General features: G+C 39.2%; 1 protein-coding gene across 2 annotated transcripts; it reads left to right on the forward strand.

Moving 5' to 3' along the window:
• Positions 1–517: 517 nt before the first annotated feature.
• Positions 518–25,872, forward strand: MCOLN3 (mucolipin TRP cation channel 3). 2 transcript variants are annotated; one of them, XM_004324775.4, is made up of 12 exons: positions 518–832; positions 4,506–4,673; positions 10,622–10,775; positions 11,926–12,007; positions 12,084–12,180; positions 15,841–15,940; positions 19,015–19,127; positions 19,211–19,360; positions 22,510–22,611; positions 22,720–22,842; positions 23,746–23,952; positions 25,649–25,872. In XM_004324775.4, the coding sequence occupies exons 1-12, from the start codon at positions 605–607 to the stop codon at positions 25,781–25,783; spliced, it is 1,659 nt and encodes a 552-aa protein (XP_004324823.1). In that variant the 5' UTR covers positions 518–604; the 3' UTR covers positions 25,784–25,872. The 2 variants fall into 2 exon arrangements, with proteins under 2 accessions (XP_004324823.1, XP_004324824.1); XM_004324776.4 differs by lacking the exon at positions 4,506–4,673.
• Positions 25,873–26,029: the final 157 nt, after the last annotated feature.

The following is a 26,029-nucleotide window of genomic DNA, read 5'->3' on the forward strand; positions in this document are numbered from 1 at the left end:
GTTTGTAAATTTTGGAGACTAATCCCTTGTCGGTCACATCGTTTGCAAATATTTTCTCCCATTCTGTGGGTTGTCTTTTCATCTTGTTTAGGGTTTCCTTTGCTGTGTAAAAGCTTTTGAGTTTAATTAGGTCCCATTTGTTTATTTTTGGTTTTATTTCCATTACTCTAGGAGACATTGAAAAAGATGTTGCTGTGATTTATGTCAAAGAGTGTTCTGCTTATGTTTTCCTCCAAGAATTCTATAGTTTCCAGCCTTACATTTAGGTCTTTAATCCATTTATTTGTGTGTGGTGTTAGAGAATGTTCTAATTTCATTCTTTTACATGTAGCTGTCTGGTTTTCGCAGCACCACTTATTGAAGAGACTGTCTTTCCTCCATTGTATATTCTTGCCTCCTTTGTCATAGACTAATTGACCGTAGGTGTGTCAGGTTTATTTCTGGGCTTTCTATCCTGTGCCATTGATCTTCAAAGGTGCAGTTTAGAACAATGGTGCTTATTTGAAAGCTGATCTTTTGTCTGGACTTCATCAACTCTCCTGCAATAGCAAAGAACATAGATGTTGCCTTCATTTACAGTTTTTTTTTTTTTTTCCTCCTAGAGATGGCAAATCCTGAGGCTGTTATAAGTAGCTGCAGCTCTCATGAAGAAGAAAATCGCTGCACTTTTAACCAGCATACCTCTCCCTCTGAGGAGCTTCTATTAGAAGACCAGATGAGGCGAAAACTCAAATTTTTTTTCATGAATCCTTGTGAGAAGTTCTGGGCTCGAGGTAGAAAACCGTGGAAACTTGCCATACAAATTCTAAAAATGGCAATGGTAACCATCCAGGTAACGATCTCAGATCATGAGATTAGCGAAGTCTTCTTTTACTAACAAAGAGAACTATGGACAGTTTTGTTTTATTTTTTATAACTTTTAACTGTATGCATAATAAAGAACAATAATTAAGGAGATATGCAATCTTAAACCCTCCCACTTCAATATTTGTGAAAGAAGACTTTGGTTTTTTTGTTTTCTCTAACTCTTTTCCTTCTCATCTTTCATGAAGTTATAATTTTACTCACATAATGTAATTGGTTTGCAGGAAAAGAAAATTTTAATATTTGGCTTCCAATCAAGAAGCTTAGCTGAAGGTTTCTAAATCAACTGTGGAAACTAGCTATTGCCCAACCAGAGGATTCTTTTTTTCCCCCTAGTTAGTTTCCTGAGAATTTCTGTCTCTTCAGAAACTTCAGGATTTTTGTTAAGAGTATTTGGATTCTCACGTCCCTGTGATCTTGGGAGCCCTGAGGTGGAAGAATGTGGAGTTGATTAAAAGGAGTAGCATAGGTAGTGAAATATGAGACTTCATTTCAGGAGATGTTGAATCTCATTTCCTTGCCTTCTCTTAACATTTTGGGGGGAAATTATATTTTGTGATTCTTTATATATACTTATGATTTACTCTTGCGAAGGTATGTTTTCCTGCTGGTGAGAGTAACTATCTCTTTTTAAAAGCAAAGGGGCAAAAATAAAAGATTTTAATAGGAAAAATAGATGTGATACGTTTATTTTTATTAATACTTTCTCGTAATTTGGTGAAAAATGCATAAGTACATAAACAACTGGTATTCAAGGAGAATTTTTTTAACTCCGAAATTGCTAATCTTAACTGATAATTGAGAACAAATGCTTAAGGTGTTAGAAGCTAGGGCTATTTCTACAGTCATATGAAGTTGGTGAAATTCTTGCCTACGTTTCTGATGCTAGGTGTTGTGTAAAGGAAACTGACATTTGAGTGATTATTTTGTTCCAGGACATTATTTCATTTAATTTCAACAATACTTTTATTGGATAAATACTGGAATCCTTTGGTTTACAGAATAAGGAACTGATATTTATAGAGCCACGTGATTAGTACTGACTAGTACTGCCACTGGCGGAATCAAGACTTTAGAGGCACGTGTTCTCTCCCTCTAACATATAAACATAAAAATGGATGTTCAGTTCTCAGTATATTTGGCAAGCTGGAATTGAAATGCTTAACTTCCAGCTGATAATGTGGTGTGTCACAATAGTGAAAATATTTATCTGTGTTATTTCTGATAAGTTGGAGGGAAAGCCTGTGTCAGTTGAACATGAATATTTTCTACTTAGAATGATAGGTACCACTTGTGTGTTTACTGTGTTTCGGCCTAAACATTTTATATCATCACATTCAATTCTTAAAACAAATCAGAGTTAGGGAGTAGCATCCCCATTACACAGATGAAAACATAGAGGCTTAGTGAAGTAAAATAACCTGTCATAGTCAGGAAACTAGAAGAATAGAACTGAGATTCAAACTCAGATTCTATTCCCTCTAAGACTTATGTTCTTTTTTTTTTTTAATTTTTAAACATCTTCATTGGAGTATAATGGCTTTACAATGGTGTGTTAGTTTCTGCTTTATAACAAAGTGAAGCAGTTATACATATACATATGTCCCCATATCTCTTCCCTCTTGTGTCTCCCTCCCTCCCACCCTCCCTATCCCACCCCTCTAAGTGGTCACAAAGTACCGAGCTGATCTCCCCGTGCTATGCGGCTGCTTCCCACTAGCTATCTATTTTACGTTTGGTAGTGTATATATGTCCATGCCACTCTCTCACTTTGTCCCAGCTTACCCTTCCACCTCCCCATATCCTCAAGTCCTAAAAGATTTAGGAAGCTCATCTAACTTTCCTGTGTTTCCTAGGGTGGTCAAGAGGAAAATTGACTAACAGTTTAAGATGTTAAGCCTGTTAGTAATAAGCATATAAAAGGCATTTAGGTAAGTTTTTTTAGTAACTGAGGGTTTTTCTTAACTGTGATGTTTCCTTAATCTACATTGGAACAATCAAACAAATATTACATAAAGACTCTGTAATTGAGCAAATGAGGGTGACTTGATGACAGATTTCCTCTTTTCAGGGAAAAGACAGTGGTATTTCTGTTAAGTTGGAGATTTTGTGTCTGCAGCAGCAAAAGAAAGATGACTATGATGATAGGCACCCTACTAAAAGTTTCCTTTCCACACTGCCTGGCTCAGTCTCTGAATTATAGTAGTTCTCTCTGCCAGTCGTACTCTTGTCTGCCCCTAGGCCCTTGAGGGCAGGAACTGTGTCTTCTAGCTCGGTGCTGGCTTGTGAAGGTATTCATATATTTGAATGAATCGGTAAAAATATCTTTGGGAATTCTCTGGAGGCTTTTTAATCATCAGCTTCGATAGATGTCAAATCCCTGGAATATCAAGCTATCATCTTACTGAGATTTAAATAGGACCCAGCTTAAAGAGGCTCTTTAGAAATGAGAGTCGAGTTAGGTAGAGAGTGATGACATGTGTGGGATACAGGGCATACGTCACAAGGGGAGGTGAGAGGCGAAAAGATTGGTCTACTGTCTCTATTTTTCCCCGATCAGACCCTGGATACTTTGTGTAGCATGAGCTTGGATAGTTAGAGCTTGGATTTAGTCTGTTAGACTTGGGTTAGAATTTTGACTATATACTTGCTATTGATGTGACTTGTAAAAATTATTTAACTTCTCTGAGTCTTCATGTATGCATCTGTAAAATGGGTGTATTAGGAACTATGCTGTGGTATTAGTATGAAGAAACTTCCTGCAATAGTGTATGGAACATAGGTTTTCAGTGTTGTTCCCCTTTTCCATATAAAATATATGTTGCCCCCCTTTTCATGTAAAACTCTGGGGTCAATCCTGCATGAATGTTAAGGATATGTTATGTTAATATATTTTAACTTAGAGATGAGTTGAAATAATATTTTTATTTTTGGCCTTATTGTCACAGTTTTGGTAATTAGACTTAGGAATATAGTTTGATTGTAGGACTTAAACTTATGTAAGATATTTCTTAGGTTGTATTGTACACCTGCTTCAAGACCTTTTTGTTCTACAGAATTCATTTTGAACTCTTCTATTTGCCATTCAAGCCCCTGCACCATCTGACTCCAGTCTTTCTCTTCACATTTTTTCTCAATATTTCTCTCATTGAATTATGCTGGTGTCCTCAATGTCCCCCCAAAGTGCTAAGTTCAACTCGACCTTCTTGGCCTTTCCCCCGTGTTCCTCAAATGTACCCTGACCAAGTTATGCACATATTTTACGGTTTCTATTATTCTTTCTTCCTTAGAGAAACCTTCCAACTTCCTTAGTCAGTTACCTTGCTTCTCTGAGCTAAAGAACTCCTAAAGGGCTTCTCTGAACTCCTAAAGCTTTTGTTGGTAGGGAAAATGTCATAAGTGGGATCATACATGAAAATAAATGTTGAAAGTATGCAAAATCGCTTTCTTTTATTTTGAAACTAGAAACCCACCTTATCTTTAAGGACAAGTTAATTCACAGCTGCCAAACTTTTAATTTCTATTGAAAATATTCAGGATTAATTAGGCATTGAATCTTGAATAGATGAATTGATCATTTTATAGAGAACTTTTATTTCATTACTTTTTGACCCTCTTACTTTTTCTTTTTTTCTTTTAAGCTGATCTTTTTTGGGCTAAGTAACCAGATGGTGGTAGCTTTCAAGGAAGAGAACACTATAGCATTCAAACACCTCTTCCTAAAAGGATATATAGACCGAATGGATGACACATATGCAGTGTATACACAAAGTGATGTATACGATCAGATCCTCTTCGCAGTGAACCAGGTAAACAAACACATGCATTCTTCACTTGGGAAAAAGATTAGACTGGAAAATTGTTAGCAATGTACATAATAGAAACTGACATTCAGTTGTACAAGGGTGAACATTTTTTAATGAAATATGTAAATGACATGTATAAAACAGTTAAATTTTTTTTAACGTTGCCAACAAACTTTAACAGAACTAGAAGTTGAGAAAAGCTTTTCTTTAGTAACAGAAAGACAGAAACTTTAAAGACTTAATTAAAAGAGTCAGAGCTAGGGCTTGGCATGAGAACCTCAAAGGTTTAAAATGATTAACCATGACCTTGGCTGTAAGTAGTCATTAAGTCTTCAGAGCTTATACTTTCAGGGACCCTTAACAAATAATGAGAATATTAACTTTGCAGAGTGTGTATAGTAACCAAGACCTGAAATTTCATTTAAAAAATAAGTAAGGCCTTTATGTCGTACATGACAATGATTTTATTGTAATATTGATTAACTGCCTCAAAAAGGAAGCTTGTTTTTCATACAGATGATTCAAGTTTCTATTCAGAGTTTCTGATCAATTTGTTTTTGCTACAAATAGTACTTTCTCAAGTCCAAAATCTCCTATTTTGTGGGAATCGTTGGAAGCTTTCTTGAAGTCAGTATTTCTAACCTGAGTTAGTCTGTAGATAACATTTCAAAAACATTACAACTCTTCTTCAAAAAATTATTATAGTCCAATTATGGCTCTCCTTATCCTGGAGACAAACTATGCACAGTGAGATAAAATATGTATTTGTGACGCTAAGGCTTTCTGATCGCATTCAGCTTACAAAAATTGGCCAGAAATCTATAGTAATAGAAGTAAACTGCATATGTTGTTAAATAGAAATACGCCCTACAATTTGTAAGGTAAAAAGTAGTAAAATGCTGGAGATATTCAGCTTTGACATTCTTGTTTTAAGATTATTAAGTTCATCTAAAGCTACGCTGAACCAAATTGGTAGTTTGGTTTTGGGCGGGAGGGGCGGGTAGAGGCAAGATGTAAACGGTTCATTAAATTCCTCCTAAAACATTTTTACCTTTTTTATATAGTAAGCCTAAGAGCAGTCTTAAAAATATAATATTTGGCAGTCAGGCCATTCTGTTTATCAGATTTCCGTGTTCTTTACAGAATTGCATGTAGATTCCTTGTGCTAGTATATAGGTAGATAATATTAATTGGGGTGGGGTTTACTTAGGGCAAGTGACTCCCTACCATGTTCTGGGCGCTATCAGGCATTTTATTTTATTTTTTTTGAATTTTATTTTATTTTATTTTATACAGCAGGTTCTTATTAGTTATCTATTTTATACATATTAGTGTATGTATGTCGATCCCAATCTCCCAGTTCATCCCACCACCACCACCCCCAGCCCCACTTTGCCCTCTTAGTGTCCATACATTTGTTCTCTACATCACTATCAGGCATTTTAAACTGAGGGTAAAAAGTATCTTGAGGGCTTCCCTGGTGGCGCAGTGGTTGAGAGTCTGCCTGCTGATGCAGGGGACATGGGTTCGTGCCCCGGTCCGGGAAGATCCCACATGCCGCAGAGCGCCTGGGCCCGTGAGCCATGGCCGCTGAGCCTGCGCGTCCGGAGCCTGTGCTCCACAATGGGAGAAGCCACAACAGTGAGAGGCCCGCGTACCGCAAAAAAAAAAAAAAAAAAAAAAAAAGTATCTTGATCACAATATTCATAAATAAAGTTTTAGTTGTTAATGAGGTCAGTTATTCTACACGATTCCAGAGAACTGAATAGAGAAAATATAGACTGATATGAAAGAAAGATCTTTGTTTTCTGTAAGGAAATCTCTTGATAGTTGCGGTGATAGTCACCAAGGAGAATGAACAGATAAGACAGTAGCTTCTCAGTCCTTAGAGCTAGTTCCATGACTAATTAGTTTTCCTGAACAGTAGAGCCCTAAAATGCCATCTAACTGCATAACCTCTAGGGTTCATCCTGATCCAACACTGGTTATGACAGCGTCACTTTGGTTTAGTATATATGTTTATGTATTTGAATATCAAAGACCTAGTTATTTTTATACTATGTCCTGGCTCTTAGCAATCAGTCATGTTTGGGCCATCTTTACTGGGTTCCTTCTTTCAACCGCCCCTTCAATTAAGGCAGTCCTCAAAGGTTTGTCCTTTTCCTACAGAATTTCCCCCTTTACACAGCCTCAGCCACTGGCAGGAGAGGTGACCCTGAACCATTTGCTCACACTGCTGCATGCAGACAGCTCACGAGCACCTCAGAACCACTCCGACCAAAACGGGTTCCTATTCTCTTCCCACCTGCTCCCCAGACATGTTTCTCTTTCTGATCACTTGCTTAGATTTAAAGGTCTCAGGGTCTTGGAACCATTTATTCTTGCAGCTCAAACATAGTCTGTATATCCCTACTTCTGGTTGGCTTCCCTCCTTCCCCTCCCTACCATTTCTTGACGGTTTTCTAAAGGATTCATCTAAGATCACAGATTTGATTGCATAATACTCCTCATTTTATACATATAACAGTGTTAAGTGCCATATATTAATATATTTATTCCGGGAAGGTGGAGGTATATCCCAGGCACTCAGATGTTTGTGAATGAATGAAAGAGCTCAAAAGATTCATGTGTTGAGATCAGGTAATCACAGAGGGTCCACAAAAAATCCATCTATAATCAAGGAGCAATCGGTTTTAATCTGCTTTACTTTGGGTGCCACGTTACTCAGGTAAGGATCTTTAACGTGTTTTTATATTGTCTTCCAAAGGGTGACCTGGGGCCCATGGATCTGCGTGAAAAACTACTTCCCTCAAGGCAGAGCTGCAGAGGCAAGTAGGGACAGATGTCCAGCCTGATTAATGCCCCACAGAGGCCATGGCCAGTTAGGTGCCCCATCAGTCAGTCCTACAGGTCACCTGCCTTTCAACGATAGTCCCACACCACATTCTGGTCCCAGAGTCCTCTGACTCAGGCTCCAGAGCTGCCCTTTAGCTGGACATGGTCCTGCCACTTGCCCCTGAACTGAAAAAAATGCATAACCTAAAAGCTGAGAACTATGTGTTATTCAAGGACATCGCTGCAGACTACAGCCGGGGAAGACGCCTCTCAGATAGCTCTGAGGGACTGTTCCAAAGAGGGCTTTTGCTGAAACAAAACAAAACAAACAAACAAACAAAAACCCATGTAATGAAACATCAAAAGATTACTGCTAATCATAAAAAAACCCAGATATCTCAAATTAATGATTTTAGTGCCTTTCTATGTATGGGAAGATGCAAGAGCCTGGGCTCATGGCAGTTATTCCTTTGATATGCATCTTAACTATCCAGGACCAGTAATCTGTTTTTCTCCATCCTGAATTCCCCTCAGAGCACACCCATGATGCCACTGCGGTGGCTGAAGGCTTGATGGCAGGCAACACTTATTGTTTATTGGAGTGGCAGGCAACACTCTTTGCCTACAACATCCATCTCCTGCAGGTGCTCAGACCTCCATGAGGAGCCTTATTAAGATAGCAAGGAAGTCTGGCCGTAGCATCACTTATAACGTTAGCATGTACCTGAAGCCCTGCACTTTGGATCTTTTGTGTCTCAAGGTCTTACAAGGTTTAAGACTCAAGTTTCTAAGGTAGGAGGTTCAGATCTTTAAGTAAGTCCTGTGGGGACTGCCTCACAAGGAGCGGGTGCTCAGAAGGGCTACAGGGCCCCATGTAGGTGCGACTGCTTCATGACCCCTGCTTGCCTTTCTGGCTTTACCTCCCAGTACACATCCCCTATTCCAGGCACCCTGGTACTTTACCGCATTCAATATCTTTTACGTCTTTTTTCATTTAATGTACTGTTTACCTCTTACTCCCCGACACCCCGATGTAAAACTACCAGTTTGGCTCAGAGTAGCTTTATAAAGATTTAAGACACTTATTTCCTTGTATGGAAAACAAAGAGCTCAAAACTGAATATCTCCAGCATTATACTATTTCCCCCTATATGTAGGACATAATGCTGTTTAATGAGTGATGCAGCTTAATTATATCACCGTAGATTTCTGGCTCATTTTCCCAATCCCAATGCTAGCAGAAAGGTTGGTGCCATAATCACAAATCGTATCCGAGCAACTTACCATCTTGGTGTGCATAGATTAGCTCTAGCGAACAAAGATCTACTATCACAGCGGTCCCTAACCTTTTTGGCACCAGGGACCGGTTTCTTGGAAGACAGTTTTTCTACGGACCGGTGGCGTTGGGGATGGTTCGGGCAGTAATGGGAGCAATGGGGAGCGGCAGATGAAGCTTTGCTCACTTGCTGCTCACCTCCTGCTGTGCAGCCTGATTCCTAACAGGTTGCGGACCGGGGGTTGGGGACCCCTGCACTATCACGTTATAGTGATTTTCACCTCACTGTTAATTTGACTGTGTCTCATACTGTTACCTGAAAACTGGGTTTGCCTCTTGGTGGATGTCACACCAAAAGACACAACCGAGCCAAAGGTCAGGAGAAGGAAGGATTTATTACTTGCAGCAAGTAAGGAGAACACCAGGGATCTTTCCCAAAACAGTGTCTCCTCAAACAGCAAAATTGGGGAAGTTTTAAGCTAAGGGTACATGTATAATCATGAAGGAGCTTGGGCAGTCAACAGAGTCCAAGTTTTAGTTGATTGAAGTCACGAGGGTCAGAAAAGGTTAACATCATCATCCCTTAGATTTCAGTTGACCTGGCAGTTACGTGTTTTGGGCTAATCTTTACCATGAAAACAGAACTGGGAATCTTTACAATTGATGTATTATCTTTGCTGTTGTTACTTCTCTTGCCTGTTTCTGCATTCTATTGTTCCCTTAATATTATTAATTACTGAGACCTGTTCAAGGACCAGCATTAGATCACAAAAAGGCTTAGGCCAAAAATGGCTTCTCTTATGTCAAGAAATCCATGCCTGTTCTCTTTCTCCAGGGACCTCCCCTACCCTATCTGCCTACAATACCATTCTAAGTGCTGGGGTTAGAGCAGTGGACTTGATAAACTCCTTGCCCTGTGGAACTTACATTCTAATGGAGGAGATGGATTTTAAACAAGTTTAGCCAAAATCAGTTGATTTCCAACAGTGATGAGTGCTATGAAAAAAAAAATTAAGTGGCATAAAATATTAACAATGGACTCAGGATGGTCAGAAAAGACCTCTCTGGGGACTTGAAGTCTGGGGAAGAATATTTCAGGTTGAAGGAGTGACAACAGCAAAGGCCCTAAAGGCTAGAAAACATTTAGTATGTTTAAGGCAAGTGTGCAAAGGAGTAAGGGAAGGGCCAGGGATAGGGCTATAGGTCTCTCAGGGCTTAACAGGCCCTGGAAAAGAGCTGTGAAGTTTATTCTGAGAGACAGGAAGCCATGGGAGGGCTTTCAGTAAGAGAAAATTGCTATAAAAGTAACCAAGCTGTGTTCTTACAAAGATAAAGATTTAAAAAATACATTATTTTTAGACAAAGTTTTGCTGGTTACCCTGGAACAATTTTATCCCATTTCCTATATTATAGTAAAGCAGAACTCTGACTTTATAGTAAATAGTTCAAAGATAAATAAAATTTATATTCACATTAAATGTAAAAGTCAGTTCCTAAACATAGTTCTTTAAAGGAGGAAAGAACCTGAGAATTTATTTAAGGTTAAATTAAGCCTTTAATTTTGCAGATAAGAAAGCAGCAGCTCATAAAGTCTATGACTTGCTCAAGGTCACAGAAATGAGACCTGAACCCAGAACTCTAATTAATTCAAGAGTGCTCTTTGACCTCTGCGGTCCTGATGCACAGTAGCATGTTAATTACTCTGCATATTAGCGTGCAAGTCTCCACATGGACAGGAGGTGGGAACCTGCCGTTTCAAAGGCAGGGAGGGAGGGGAATCATGGCTTCACTTCCACCTGTCTGGATGTTCCACTTTTTCTGTTTCTCTTTTTGGTTGAAGTACTTGCAGCTACGCAACATCTCAGTTGGGAATCACGCTTATGAGAACAAGGGCACGGAGCAGTCAGCCATGGCCATCTGTCAGCACTTCTACAAGCAAGGAAACATCTGTCCTGGAAATGATACCTTTGACATTGATCCAGAAATTGAAACTGGTGATGTTCTTCTATAAGCTAGAACTTCCATTTTTAACTCCTTGATGTATACTTATTTATAAATCAATTTATACTTATTTATACTAATTTCATCTCTGAAAACATTGATTTGGCCTGTGCTATTAGGTCATAGTAAGAACTTTATCAGAGTTGTGTCAGGCACTTCACTATAACTCATGATTCTTAAAACAAACAAACAAACAAACAAAACCCCCCACAAAAACCAACGAGGCAAGTTTATTATTATCCTTGTTTTATAGAAGACTGAAGTGTGGCTCAGAAGGTTAAGTGATCTGCTCATGATGGAGCTAGTAAGAGGCAGTGCTGAAATTTGACCCAGGCCATGCCCTTAGCCACTGTATTCCACAGCCTCTCTGCTGGATAAGCCAGTTAAATAGACAGATACTGTCCTTATAAAACAGTTTGCTTGCAAATTCTTGATGTATATAAAACTCTCTCTGCTCAACAGCACTTCACTATTCAGTGTCTTTGGGGTAGGCTGGGCCTGGGGGGCCGGGCAGGGAATGAAAACCAGAGCTTAGAATAGCACAGCTTATTATTATTAGCAAAGTTCTATTTGCAGTTTGTATCTAAAACGTTAACTTAGGTCATCGAGTCAAAAAGTAAGTACTTTTAACAATAGCCACTGGGACTTTTTCTTTGAGAAGAATAGTAAAGGGTATAGTACTGACTACTGAAAACCTTCTAATATGCTATCTTCCTTTTTTAAAACAGTGTTTATTGAGGAAAAATTGTCAACATAATATTTTTTTAAAAAGATCCTTTAAACGTAGAAAATTTTATCTTAGACGCTACAGATGCTTCAAACATATGCTTAGGATACAAAAAGGAAGAAGGGCCTCAAAGTTTAGGCTTAAAAAGACAGAAAGGAAGATGGCATTCTGTAGAAGACTAGTGAGATAGAGTTCAGATCTTTCTCTACCCCCATCCACTCCAGAAATGTTATAGTCACGTATTAAAAACAAATAAATCACTGTAACCACGTGGTATGGATGTTTAGCTTTAAAAATCTTAATTTACAAAAATACCAGAATCTGAATATCTAGTTTTAAACATATGATCCTTTCAAGATGCAGTTTTCTATATTTATTTTAGGCGCTATATTATGGTTTGTTCCTTTCTATGGCAGAATGTTTCTTTGTGGCACCAGATGAACCTTTTCACGTTGGAACACTAGAAGAAAAACTCAAGTTACTGCTGGACTTTCACAGGTGAGGGAACAGATGGGAGTGTAACTCATGTTTGTGTGTATACGTTTTCACTGCACTGAAGTCTCCTGTCTTCTAGACTCATAACAGTGGATCTGCAGTTTAAATTGAAGGCCATTAATCTGCAGACTATTCGTCATCACGAGCTCCCGGATTGTTACGACTTTACTCTGACTGTAAGTGTGGGCTGGGCTGAATTTGATTCCTATCTAGAGAAAAATAGTTTTATCTAGTTACAGGCTTATTTACTTGTATTAAGGGGTGATCAAATGTATAGGATGTTCCCATCCCACTTGGATGTGCACAGGGGAAGCATTGGTTCAGCTAGCTCTATTTGGTTATGAAGTAGTCCCTTCTTATCTGCGGTTTTGCTTTCTGAGGTAAGTTACCCTAGGTCAACCTCGGTCTGAAAATATTAAGTGGAAAATGCCAGAAATAAATTTTAAATTGCATGTCATTCTGAGTAGCATAATGAAAACTTTCTGACCCTCCCCAGATATGAATCGTCCTTCGGTCCAGTGTATCCTACCCGTGAGTCACTTAGTAGCTGTCTCAGTTATCAGATCAGTTGTCCCAGTATCACAGTGCTTGTGTTCAAGTAACCCTTATTTTACTCAATAATGGCCCCAAAGGGCAAGAGTAGTGATGCTGGCAATTCTGATATGCTAAAAGATTCCTTTAAGTGAAAAAGTGAAAGCTCTCAACTTAATAAAGAAAGAAAAAAAATGTATGCTAAGGTTGCTAAATCTACAGGAAGAAGAAATCTTCTATCCATGACGTTGTGAAGACGGAAGAAGAAATCCATGCTAGTTTTGCTGTTGCACCCCAAACTGCAAAAATTATGTCCAAAGTGTGTGATAAGTGAGTGGTTAAGATGGAAAAAGGCATTTAATTTGTACAAGATATTTTGAGAGAGAGAGAGAGACCACATTCACATAACTTGTATTATAGTATATGTTATAATTGTTCTATTTTATTATTAGTTATTGTTGTTACTCTCTTACTGTGCCTAGTTTATAAATTAAACTTTATCATAGGTATGTATGTCTAGGAAAAAAACATTGTATATAAGGTTTGGTATTATCTGCGGTTCCAGGCATCCACTAGGGGTCTTGGAATAGATCTCCTATGGATAAGGGGTGGCTACTGTACTAACTTGTTTACTTGTTATTTATCTGTCTTCTGTACCTCAGTGTAAGTTCTCCGAGGGCAGGGACCTTGTCTTGTTCACCGCTGTGTCTTTAGTACCAAGGTCAGTGCCTGGCACAGAGTAGGTGTTCAAATACAAAAGGAACAGAGGTTTGTAGGCTCTGTATGGTCAGCTCTCAGCAGTCAGTGGCAGTCTGCTTAAGGTCATTGCCAAGGGTTCTTGCTACCCAGTTTCCTCACTGTGGATGTTTGTAGCCTCCCTTGTGCTGCCTCTAACGCTCTGGTTAGCTTCCTCGCCTTCAGCCTACCCTATCACATCTATGTTCTCTGTCTTCCAGTTGCAGATGGAGCTTTTGATGCTCTCTAGGCAGCACAAGATGCCCCTCATGTGAGTTCATCACTTCACGAGGATCTGAGTCAGTAGTAACACAATGCTGTATCGGCATATGCAGGACAGCATTTGATAACAGCTTGCCTTCATGTGGTCCAAATTTCTATTACTTCAGCAGTAGTTTATATCAAAAGTTATGTCCACGATACTCAACTGATTGGCTGTAAGAAATCAAGTTTTCAGAAATGGAGGTTAAAAATATTTTCAGAATATAGGACGATGTAATAATTATGCATATTACTTAATAAGAAAAAGCACTAATTCTATAAGACTGTTTTTATTTGGGCTACAGATTTTGATCTTAATATTAACCAGCAAGTTATGAATTTTCAAAATTACTTGATTTTTAAAAAATTGAGCTATTATACTCTAGTTTGACTGTTTTTTTTTCCCAGTACTTTAAAGATGTTGCTCTTTTACAAACTAAAAATACAAACAATACAAACTGCTGTCACTGCTAAGAAATCTGCTGTCTTCTTCATCTTTGTTCTTCTGTATGGGATGCATTTTCTCCCCTCTGGCTTCTTTAAAATTTTTCTCTTCATCTCTGATTTTAACAATTTGATTCTGATATGCCTTGATGTAGTTTTCTTCGTGTTTCTTGTATTTGGGGTTCATTGAGTATCTTGGATCTATGGGTATATAGTTTTCATTATATTTGACATTTACTCAGTGTTATTTCTTCAAATATTTTTCTGTCTCTTTACCCTCACTCTTCAGAGATTCCAATAATATGTATATTTGGGTACTTGAAGTTGTCCCACAGCTCTCTCTTTTTTTTTTTTCAGTCTTTTTTTTTTCTCTTTCTTTGATTTTGAATAGTTTTATTGCTGTGTTTTCAAATTCACCAATCTTTTTTTTTCTGTACTATCTAATCTGTTGTTAATTACACCCAGTATTTTTTCTTCTTCATTTAAAGAATTCAGCTTCTTCTAAACCTTACTTAGATGTGATTGACATTAAGCCAAAATTTATTTAATGAGCATCTACTATTTGTAAGTCCCTGAGGCTTTTTCTGTGGGAAAAGCATGGTTTTTCCTTGGCAAGGATCTCTGACTCATTCAAATAATACTGAGCATCTTCCTTATGTGAGGCTGTGGACTGGTTCCCTCAGCAGCTATGGAGATGGACAGACACTAGCAATGTCCTTGGTTGCTTGTCAAGGGAAGAAACTTACAGTCCAACATGAGGAGAAACAGAGTAACTAAACTTATTAAGTTTATTTGAAATCTTATATTTGAAGTGGTATCTGATTACTGCACATGAAGATTTTCAATAAAACTCATTTAAGTGACAGACTTTAAAAGAACTTTTCTTTTTCTTTAGGACTTGAGAGAAGAGGCACCAAAAACAAAAACAAAACCCCCAAACCAGACTAATTTCCTTAGCTTGCCTTCTTGGTGTATGCAAGGGGAAAGTGGAAGGAGCTAGAAGGGGAAGACAATGGAAGAACTATGAAAGGTGTTCTGGCATGGCTTTGGTGCCTGGTGTCCCAAAATGGTTATCGTTGAAGCCAGACATGCTGTTGGTTCCCTGTGACCACACCTTTTGTAATACATATGGTTCTATAGTGATAAAGAAATCTGGTCCTAGAAGGAAAATCAAAAAAGCTCCATTTGAAATGTTTCAAGACAGAAATAATGAGCATCTGTGTTAGTAAGAATTACAACAACATTAAAAATCTATCCTTAGCTGAGGCCCTGCTGGAAGGCAGAGGAAAACATACTTGTGCTCGCTCTTGCCCATTGTAAGAGGGCATCTAGAGGTGCTTAGAATGGGAAGGAGGGGGAAATTCTTTTGTTTTATAAGTGGTTCAGGGCTTGAATACTGTCCTGGAAGCAGGATTGTAGAGACTAAATGTTCTCTATGGAAGATCTAGTTCAACTTTCTCAGCTCACAGAGAAATAAAAAGAACTTCCCAAGGTTGAGCAGAGTTAGCGACAGGTCAAAGATGAGAGTCTGGTTCTCCTGTAACTTTGGAAGAATTGTTTCCTAATTAATGCATAGAGGCATCTTGGCTTTAAAAACTATAGGTATGGGCTTCCCTGGTGGCGCAGTTGTTGAGAGTCCGCCTGCTGATGCAGGGAACACAGGTTCGTGCCCTGGTCCGGGAAGATCCCACATGCCACAGAGCGGCTGGGCCCGTGAGCCATGGCCGCTGAGCCTGCGCGTCCGGAGCCTGTGCTCCGCAACGGGAGAGGCCACAACAGTGAGAGGCCCGCGTACTGCAAAAAAAAAAAAAAAGAAAAAAGAAAAGCTATAGGCATGTTTTTTACCCTTTTCCTGTTCTTCACAGATAACATTTGACAACAAAGCCCACAGTGGAAGAATTAAGATAAGTTTAGATAATGACATTTCCATCAGAGAATGTAAAGACTGGCACGTATCTGGATCAAGTAAGTGATGAATTTTACTAGTTTTAAAGATGGTTATTAAATAATATTAAATGGTTATTAAATTACTTGTCCCAAGGATGTGTGGAACATTAAATGAAAGAATTGGACCATACCCAAGTCCCTAATTCTCTGCAAGTAGATCAATTCATTGTAGTTGTCTGATGTTCCAAGTAATTCCCAAGTTATTAGTAATCACAATGGCTTTTCCTGCCTTCTCCATGTGCCCTCACTGGCCTATTCCTTACCAAAAAGAAAAAAATGCTTATAATCCCCCCAGCAAAAAGAAAATCACATATACTCAAACCAATGTTTATCAAGTGCTTATTGCATAAGTATAATACTTCCACCTACATCTTCCTCACTTCAATATTTTAAAATATCTTTGAGATAGGTAACATCCCTATTTTTACAGATGAAGAAACTAAGGCTCAGTGAATGTTGGTGTGTATGGGGTCATACAGCCAGGGAGAAGTCAGGTAGGATTTGACCCTGAAGTATCCCACACCTTATAATTATCTTCTATCTAGGTCAAAAAAGTAGATGAAATAAGGAAAGGGTGCATTCCTAGAAATATGGACACAAACTCAGGTATAAACTGAGTATCACTGAGAATTTTGGAGCTGAACTGGATAAAACTGACTGGGAAGAATTGATCTAATTTCCTAGTCCCTTATATTGATATGTAGTGGTGTGTTGTGCTAGATTTTAATGATTAGGTCAGAGGGTCTCAGATTCTGTTGAAAAGAAGCATCATTCTAAGTACCTGCTAAGATGCAGTTTCTCCAGCTTTGTACAAGACAGTCTGTAGATCTGGGGGTGAGACCCAGGAATGTGCAGGGAATCCTTATTCAGACCATACTTGTATAATAATTACTTTAGGGTTTCCAACTAATGGATTCACGAAGTTCAGATGTAGTAATGAGATAGTATGAGTAAATAAAATAAAATAAAATGTCTTCATTCTTTTCACTAATAGGTAACTTCAAATATATGAAGATCTTGAATCACAAACTTTTATTTCAATCACAAAGTTGTTTATTTGAAACACAAGCCTGTTTTGTCATCTGTAAACATTGTAATACTTCTCCACAAACTTGAGAATAGGGAAAATGAGAGCATATGAAGGTGCCTGGAACATAGGCTTTCTCTCAAATGTTTGTTTCTTGAATTTTAAGTTTTTCTGAAGTAGATTTAGTCCTTCGTGTGACAATTAGATGCCTCTTGACAAAATTACGGGATGCTTCATTTCAGAATAGTCTTGAGTTCTTTCTATCAGCATAGAGCAGTACAGCTTGTTAAGTAAAGACACGCTCTGTAAGAGAGCATGTGACGGCCAGCCCTCTGCCCACCTCTCTTCACCTGGCTCTGCTTATGCTGGGAGGACTGATTCCCAGAATCTCTGCATGGGTGGCTCTGCCTTGTCACTCAGGTCTCAGCTAAAACCCACTGCCTCTTTGGTGAGGCCTTCCTTCATTGTGTGGTATAAGTGAACCTTTCTTTTCCCCATTCCCGCACCCAAAGCTCCCTCAGCAATGGTGGTCAAAATTTAGTGTTACCTAGAGAGCTTAGGAAAACACAGTTTCTGATTCACTGGGTCTAGGGTAAGGCAGGAGAATGTGCATTCCTAACAAGTTCCCAAGGGATGCTAAGAGCCACTCACACAGAGTGATGGATGCTGGAGACAGACTGCAAAGGTTTGAATACTGACTTTGCCACTTACTGGCCGTGGAACCTTGGGCAAGTTCTGTGACCTCTCTGTGCTTCAGTTCTCACCTGCAAAGTGGGATAATCACATCTACCTCGTGGGTGTTGCTGTGAGGTGCAACTGAGTTAAAACCTATAAAATTCTTAGAACTATGCCCGGCAGGAAATGCACTCAATACATGTTAGCTATTTGGATTTACTTTATTCATATCTCTTACTCCTGTCAGAAAATAATTCGTTCATTTACCTGTTCACTATTTTCTCTTATATCGCTGGAGTAGAATAGAAGTTCCACAAGGTCAGGGGATTCGTCTGTCTTGTTCACCCATTATACTCTCAACATGTAGAAACACACCTGATGCTTAATAAGTATTTTATACCTAGATAAGTATATTTAAATAGGATATGCAGGAACCCTAACGGTATTAAGAACAAAAGACTACAAGTTGATAAATAAAGATCTTTGATGGATGGTTGTGATGATTTTTAAAAGAAGGACTTTTAGTCTTTAAATACTCATGGAAGAATCTGTATCTGAGCCTTTTCTCTTTGTTGTCTTTGTGCAAAGAATGCTTGAATTATTTAAATTATTCTAAACATAGTGTGAAGGATCCGTATAAAACTTGAAAATGCTTCTGAAGGATGCAGAAAGAAGACTTGAATCAATTAAAAGGCACACTATGTTTTTGGACAAGGGATTCAACATGATGAATATGTCAAGTCTTCCTAAATTAATCTATAAATTCAACGTGACTCCCCCCCAAAATTACCTGTAGGATTTTTATTGGAATTTGACAATCTGGCCCTGAAGAATATATGGAAATATAACAAGCAAGACTAGCCAGCAGAAATTCTAGGAAAGAGTAATGAGAGGTATTTTTCTTAGGCGTTACAACACACGAAAACGTCAGAAGGGTAAGATATGGTACTTGAATACAAACGGCCATGTGATACATGGTAAAGACGGCATTTCAAATCATTTGCTCTTTTAACTGGCAAAAATTAAAGAATATGGAGTAGATGTGGAGGTATGTGTAGGTATGTAAACTTTCATGATCTTTTTGGAGAGCAATTTCTTAGATCTTCTTTTAGAAAGATGCATATGCCTTACCCCAACAGTTCCATCTTTGGATATTCATCCACCTAAAGGATCACTTGCACCTGTGCACAAAGAGGACCTGGAGAATGGTTTGTAGCAGGGAAAACCAGATTCCAATCCAAGTGTCTTTACAAATACAGTATTGTACATCTATACTGAAGTATGCAATGCAGCCGTTAAAATAAATGAGGCTAAAAATGAAAAGAAAAATAAGTATGTGTCACCATATTAATGTTGCACTGCATAAGCAGGTAATCCACTTTCCTTCCAGTTCAGAAGAACACTCATTACATGATGATCTTTGATGCCTTCGTTATTCTGATATGCCTGGCTTCGTTAATCCTGTGTGTTCGATCTGTGGTGAAAGGACTTCAGCTCCAGCAGGTAGGGATCTCTGCTTTCTAGGAATGTGATGGACATTTTGATTGATAGAGAAATTCACCGTGCCTCCCTTCTTTTCCCGAAAGGAATTTGTCAATTTTTTCCTCCTCCATTATAAGAAGGAAGTTTCTGTTTCTGATCGAATGGAATTCGTCAATGGATGGTATATTATGATTATTATTAGTGACATATTAACCATTACTGGATCAATTCTGAAAATGGAAATCCAAGCTAAGGTAAAATTTTTTCCTATTTATGTCATTGTTAGTATCAGATTTGCATTAACGATCATTTATTTTTTCCAAAACGTTAAGAATTCAGAGTAAATTATTTCTTTCAAACATTTTCTTGAGTAAACTTGAAATAACAGTAACTTGTAAAAATCTGGTCCAGAAATCTTTTAGGTTGAGTTTTCCAAAGTGTGATTCACAGTCCTCTGCATCAGGATCATTTGGGTAGTTGGTAAATACCCCACGTTAGACCTACTGAATGTGAACTCTGGGGGTGGGGCCTGTGAATTCTTACACACACCAAAAGTCATACACACTCCAAGGTAACTAAAGTAAAAGGTGTTTTTTGTTGTTCTTACAAGAAATACCAGAATCTTCAACAAAAAGAGTCGGCTGGGGGTAGGTGGAGGGAAGTGAGGTCAAACTACTATTGTGTGAGTCCTTGCAGTTGTTCCCTTTGTCCATTTAAATGGAGAATATTCCCATTTTCCTACTTTTCCTATTTATGTACTACAAGGTTTTCCATTTTAAGTTAGGAGGAATCCAGCCTGGATATCAACCCTCCCCCAAAACAAAAATCAAAAGCAGGACAAAACAAAACGAATACTGTTCAAACTAATCTTGTTCAAATTTATATTTTTCTAGCCTGACTACAACTAAATATGAGTATGATCCACGTGGGGAGCCTCTTATGGTTCAGCTTCCTGGGCAGAGACCCCAAATGCAATGGCTCAGTTAAGACAGGCGTTTATTTCTCCCTCATGTAATAGTCAGGGTGGATTTTACGTGCTGGCAAGTTGCTCAGCTCCACACCGTTCAGGAATCCAAGTTTGTCCCATCTTTTTCTCTGCCGACCATTAAGGGCTCACCCAGACAGCATGACTGATGCTGGGTTGCCTCACAAACAGATTGCAACCCATGGAAGGGAAAACCTGGTATGGTAGTAGGTCTCTCACAGTCTTATAACCTGGCTCAGAATGGCAGCCTTCATTTCTGTTCAGTCCTACTGGATAGAATTTAGTCACATCTAACGGCAAGGGAACTGGGGGAGATAGCCCAGGCATGTACCTCAGAAAGAGAGAATGGGTTTAGGAGGCCATGGAGCAGCTGTCCCTATATGTCAATGTAGTATATATCATTAGAATAGATGTTTAACTGTAGGGACCAAAAAAGGAGGAGTAGGGGGAGATTTGCAGCAAATCTTTATTTTTACCAACCTCACCTACCATTAACTTCAATGAGCCTTTAATGGTGTCCAACAATCTTTCTGCATTTTTCTAAGCTATTCATTCCCCCTGTCTTCTAGCTGATCATTTCATATTTCTTCTCTTTTGAAGCTTGTAATACTCCCTGCCCCATCCTCACTCTCAGCTGATGACCTCACTTCCTATTTCACAAAATAATGGAAACAAAATAGGAATTCCACAAATTTCCACTTCACTTATATACCTGCCAGCATCAGTGCCCATATGCTTTGCTTTTTCTCTGCTACTGTAGATATATTATTTAGGTTACTATCCAAGGCCAACTTCTCCACCTCCTGCCTTTCAGATGCCGTCCCTGCTTGCTTACTCCAGGGCATGGGTCCAGCTATTCTTCCTCCTTTTCTCATGCATCCTCAATTTCTCATTCTCTACCAGGACATTTCCATCAGCATGGTTTTTTTTTTTTCTCCTTTCTAAAAAGGCAAAATCTCAACCTATTCTCCCTCCAGCTACTTCCCCATTTCTCTGCTTCCCTTTATACAGCAAAATACCTCAAAAGAGTATTTAATCCTGTTTCTGACTCTGCGCTTCCCATTCCCTCTTGTATCTGTTCCAGTCAGGCTGCCCTGCCACTCCAGGGCAATGTTCCAATGACCTCTCGTGTTGCTACATTTAATAATCAATTACTTATCCTCATTTTGACCAATCAGCAGCTTTTAGCACTGCAAGCACGCCCTCTTTGTTGATGAACTTTTTCACTGGCTGTCACTTACCTGGTTTTCCTCCTAAATCACTGGCTGGTCTTCTGACTTTCCATTGTTGGTTCCTTCTCATCTCACCAACCTATGAAAGTGACAGTATTTCAAGGCACGGTGCTTGGACACCTTCTTTTTCTGCCACTGTCTTGGTGATCTCATCCTGTCCCATTGTGTTAAATAGTGTCTATTTTCCAGTGATTTTCAAATCTCTATCTCCAGCTTGGAATTATTCCCTGAACTCCAGTCTCAAATATCCAACTGTCTATTCCACATCTTCACTTGGATGTCTACCTGGCCTCACAGATTTAACATACCTGAAACAGAACTCCTGAAATCTCCACCTCCACAGTCCAAACCTGCTTCTCCATGGCCTTTCTAAGTTCACTTAATGGCAACTCTTTTCCGTTGCTCAAGACAAAAGCCGTAGATTCATCCTCAACTCCTCTCTTTCACTAATCCCCTCTCCTCCATATCTCATCCAAGAGGAAATCCTATTTGTCTCCCTTAAAAAAATCACCTCATCACCTTCACTGTTGCCATCCTGGTCCAAGGCACTGTCAGCTCTCATCTGCATTATTGCAGTAACCGTCTCACTCTTCCAACAATCTGCTCCCAACATATCACTCCTGTTCAGAGCCTCAATCTCCCCAGTCTATTCAGAATAAAAGGTAAAGTTTTTAAATTACACTCGTGAGGCCTTAAACTACCTGCCCCCTCCCCTCTGTGACTGCACACTCTCCCCCATAGCTCACTCCAGCCAGACTCACTATCTTGCGAGGCACCCTCCTGCTTTGGGGCCTCTGCCCTTACAGGTCCCTGTGCCTGGAAATCTTCCACAAGATTTTTGCTTGGCTTGCTCCCTCACTCCCTTCATGTCTTTACTCAAAGGCCACCTGTTCAGTGATCAGTCCATGCTATTTGAAATGCAACATACAGCCTTCCCTTATCCCCTCCCCTGAATTGTCTCCTCAGCACTTACCATCAGCTAACGTACTGAGGGTTTTGCTAATTTATTTCTATCATCTCTCTCTCCACACTAGAATATAAGCTTCACGAGGGCAGGGAATTTTGTTTGTTCACTGCTTTGTCCTTAGCATCTAGAACAGTGCCGACTCATTGCTACTCAACAAATAATTTTTGCCCCAAATGAATTTCTGCTACATAACTGATTATTTTTTCCACTCTGTTTTAGAGTCTGACAAGTTATGATGTCTGTAGCATACTTCTTGGTACCTCTACCATGCTCGTGTGGCTAGGAGTCATCCGATACCTTGGTTTCTTTCAGAAATACAATGTAAGGAATTCCACGGTTCTCCAAGCTGCTGGTATTTCTCTTTCAAAGTTATTGCACCGCTTTGTCTAAAGGACAAAGGGATTCTAATGACGTCTCTTACTTTCCCAGCTCCTAATTCTCACCCTTCAGGCAGCGCTGCCCAACGTCATCAGGTTCTGCTGCTGTGCAGCTATGATTTACTTAGGCTATTGCTTCTGTGGATGGATTGTGCTGGGGCCTTACCATGATAAGGTACTGATAAACAATTTTTTTTTCTTGCTGTTATTAAGCTCTCAGAGTAGTGCCAGTGGCTTATTATCCTTTTAAAATAAGCTCCTTTTACTTTGTGGCTCAGCCTTAAAATGTTGTAGGTAATGTATCTATTGCCAAGTTTATAAATTGGTAAGGTAAGACCACCTTGAGAGGATAACTGATTCACTTGACTGCCTCAACTCCTTTTGTGGAATATGTCAGATAATTAAGTCTTTCTTACCGTCAGCGAAGTCAAACTTGCCAATTTGATTCATCGATATATACTAGAGTGGGCTATTTAGTTAAGTCTTATTGAAATTTGACTTTATTTAAAAAAGTAGTATAGGGAGAAACTTGAAGAAATATTGAATATTTTGTTCACCAGAGTTATAGTCTTGAGTGTAATGCCATCATCTTAAATGGCATAAACTTTAAAATGAGAAGCATGAGTATGCATGGTTGGAACCTGTGTTTCTCACAGAAGTATTTCAAGGATCTCTTTCTACCAAGGTAAATGGGAGGGTAAAGCTTGACTCAGAAAAGCACTGAAGGTGCAGACCAGCTCTCCTATCTTCAGTTCAGGCTGCTCCTATTAAGAGGAGCGTCTGAAGGAGCTGCTTGTTCCAAGAAAAACAGTAGGCATGTACATGTTACGTACATCACAAGACAAATGCCTGGAGGAATGACTCCATTTTCCTGGGTGTCTCCAATGTGTACATGTTATCAAACTTTGGTGTGATTTTCTCTTGTTAAAAAAAAAATGCTTGTGGTTACCCCAGGTTATTTGTTTGAAGGGGTAACTTGAGATATCTAGTCCCACTATTTTTAATATGGTGTCATGATCAAAGTCTCCAATGGGAAGGAACACCTAGTAAAGTGAACTTTTCTTTTTTGTTTTTCCAGTTCCGTTCTCTGAACATGGTCTCTGAGTGCCTTTTCTCGCTGATAAACGGAGATGATATGTTTGCCACATTTGCAAACATGCAGCAGAAGAGTTACTTGGTCTGGCTCTTTAGCAGGATTTACCTCTACTCATTCATCAGCCTCTTTATATACATGATTTTAAGTCTTTTTATTGCACTGATCACTGATACGTATGAAACAATTAAGGTAGGTTCATCAAGAACAAGGAGGAGCAGCATTTTCCTAGAACTTGCAGAGTGGCAATAAAATACAGTACCTGGGGCTTCCCTGGTGGCGCAGCGGTTGAGAGTCTGCCTGCCGATGCAGGGCACACGGGTTCGTGCCCCGGTCCGGGAAGATCCCACATGCCGCGGAGCGGCTGGGTCCGTGAGCCATGGCCTCTGAGCCTGCGTATCCGGAGCCTGTGCTCCGCGACGGGAGAGGCCACAACAGTGAGAGGCCCGCGTAAGGCAAAAAAAAAAAAAAAGAAAAAATACAGTACCTGAGGGGGAGGGGATCAATGGAATGGTAATTTCTTCAGGGTAGAGAAGAAGGATCTCAATTTTAGATACTAAAAACAGAAATGAAAGAGAAATAGAATTTCTAGAATGTTGAAAGTTTTGTCTCTGAGTAATTGTGCTCTTTCAGACAGGGTTTCAAATAGTTTATTAGAATTATAAGGATCAGTAGATACTGAGTGAGTGAAACAGACAGTTGAAATTTTGTGGGAGCTTTTAAAATCCACTTTTCATAAAGAAAAATTGACCTCTTCATTTGGAATGAACCCCTGCATGGGACTACCCCAGAGGCCTGGTCTCCAGAACAGTCAGGGGATTAATGTGTCAAGTATGAGCCATGTGTGTGTTACACAGTCAGAAACATGATTTGAAAAGCTGTTATTCATATTGTCACTGCACATTGAATATTTAAAAATCAGTTTGAGCCCTTTGAATTATGGAAAGGCAGAATAAATATCCATCTGTATTTAAATTTCTAATAACATTATACTGTTAGGTATACTATTGGCATAGACACTTCCACTTGGGGACTTTTCTTTCTGAGCATGAGAGGGGTAATGAAACATGATGCCATGCGAATGTAAGGAGAAAGACCATCAGGAGTTGATGGATTATGAATTGATAATTACAAATACCTTGCTCACGAAGCCCGGGTTCTGACTTCATTCTTACTGAATCAGATGTCAGGAACCGACTGTCGTCAATACTTGCTTGGCAGACTTGCTTAGGGTCACCAAGGAGACTGGGAAAGAAGGTAGTTGTACCTGTACAAATCCCTTTCCATGGTGCTCTAAAAATTCACTACCTTCAACTCTGCATGCAGAGAGCTATATATATATATATTATTAGAGGGTGACATCTGAGGTCTCAAAGAATAACGTGAGTTGACAGCTCTGGATGACACAAGCCTAAAACTCGTAGTTTAGATGTTAACCTGCTTCCATGGTCTCAGAGCACTTGTCAGATGGGCGAGTCCTTTCTGATCCTTGCTGGTCAGGGCCCATTCTAGAGATCTTAGACTCCCAAACTGATATAAATATTAGGCCTTTAAATAAATCTGTCTGTCTGGAAGACAGACTCCATAAGGGTGTGCAGGCTGGATTTTACCTGGAAGGAGCTCTCAGATGCAACATGCCCATCTGGGGTTGAATCAGACCCACAAAAGAGAGCAGGGCACTGCAGAATCCTAGACCCACTTTTCCTTAGCCAAACCTAAGACTGGCTCTAGAGGCTACATCCCCATGAAAATACTTGGAAGCAAGTAAACTATCCCTTTAGAAAAATCCCCACCTGTGTAGCTAAATGATCCACTTTGAATTTGAAATAAAGCTGTTTTCAGGGGACTTATTAATGAAAACTTTTTTTTTTTTTATTCTTCTGTATAGCATTACCAACAAGATGGCTTCCCTGAGACTGAACTTCGTGTATTTATATCAGAGTGCAAAGATCTGCCCAATTCTGGAAAGTACAGATTAGAAGAAGAGCCTGCAGTCTCTATATTCTGCTGTTGTAAAAAGTAGCTATTAGGCTAATCTATGCCCTGGAGGGAACTATAATGTGTAGCTGAGTTGGGAGACAAAATGGATATTTTAAGATCAGATGTAGTATGTTTGAAGACTATTATTTTGAGCAAATTGATGGCTGTAATTCATCAAGAACTGTGTTTATATTTTAAAGCAATATTTAATGTCTTTGCAGCTTTAGGCTGGGCTTATTTTTTTTTGTAAACCTAACTTTGATGAGGGAAACTGTTGGATTCTTGTCCT

The sequence above is a fragment of the Tursiops truncatus genome, chromosome 1, assembly GCF_011762595.2.
Source record: "Tursiops truncatus isolate mTurTru1 chromosome 1, mTurTru1.mat.Y, whole genome shotgun sequence".
NCBI classification, from domain to species: domain Eukaryota; kingdom Metazoa; phylum Chordata; class Mammalia; order Artiodactyla; family Delphinidae; genus Tursiops; species Tursiops truncatus.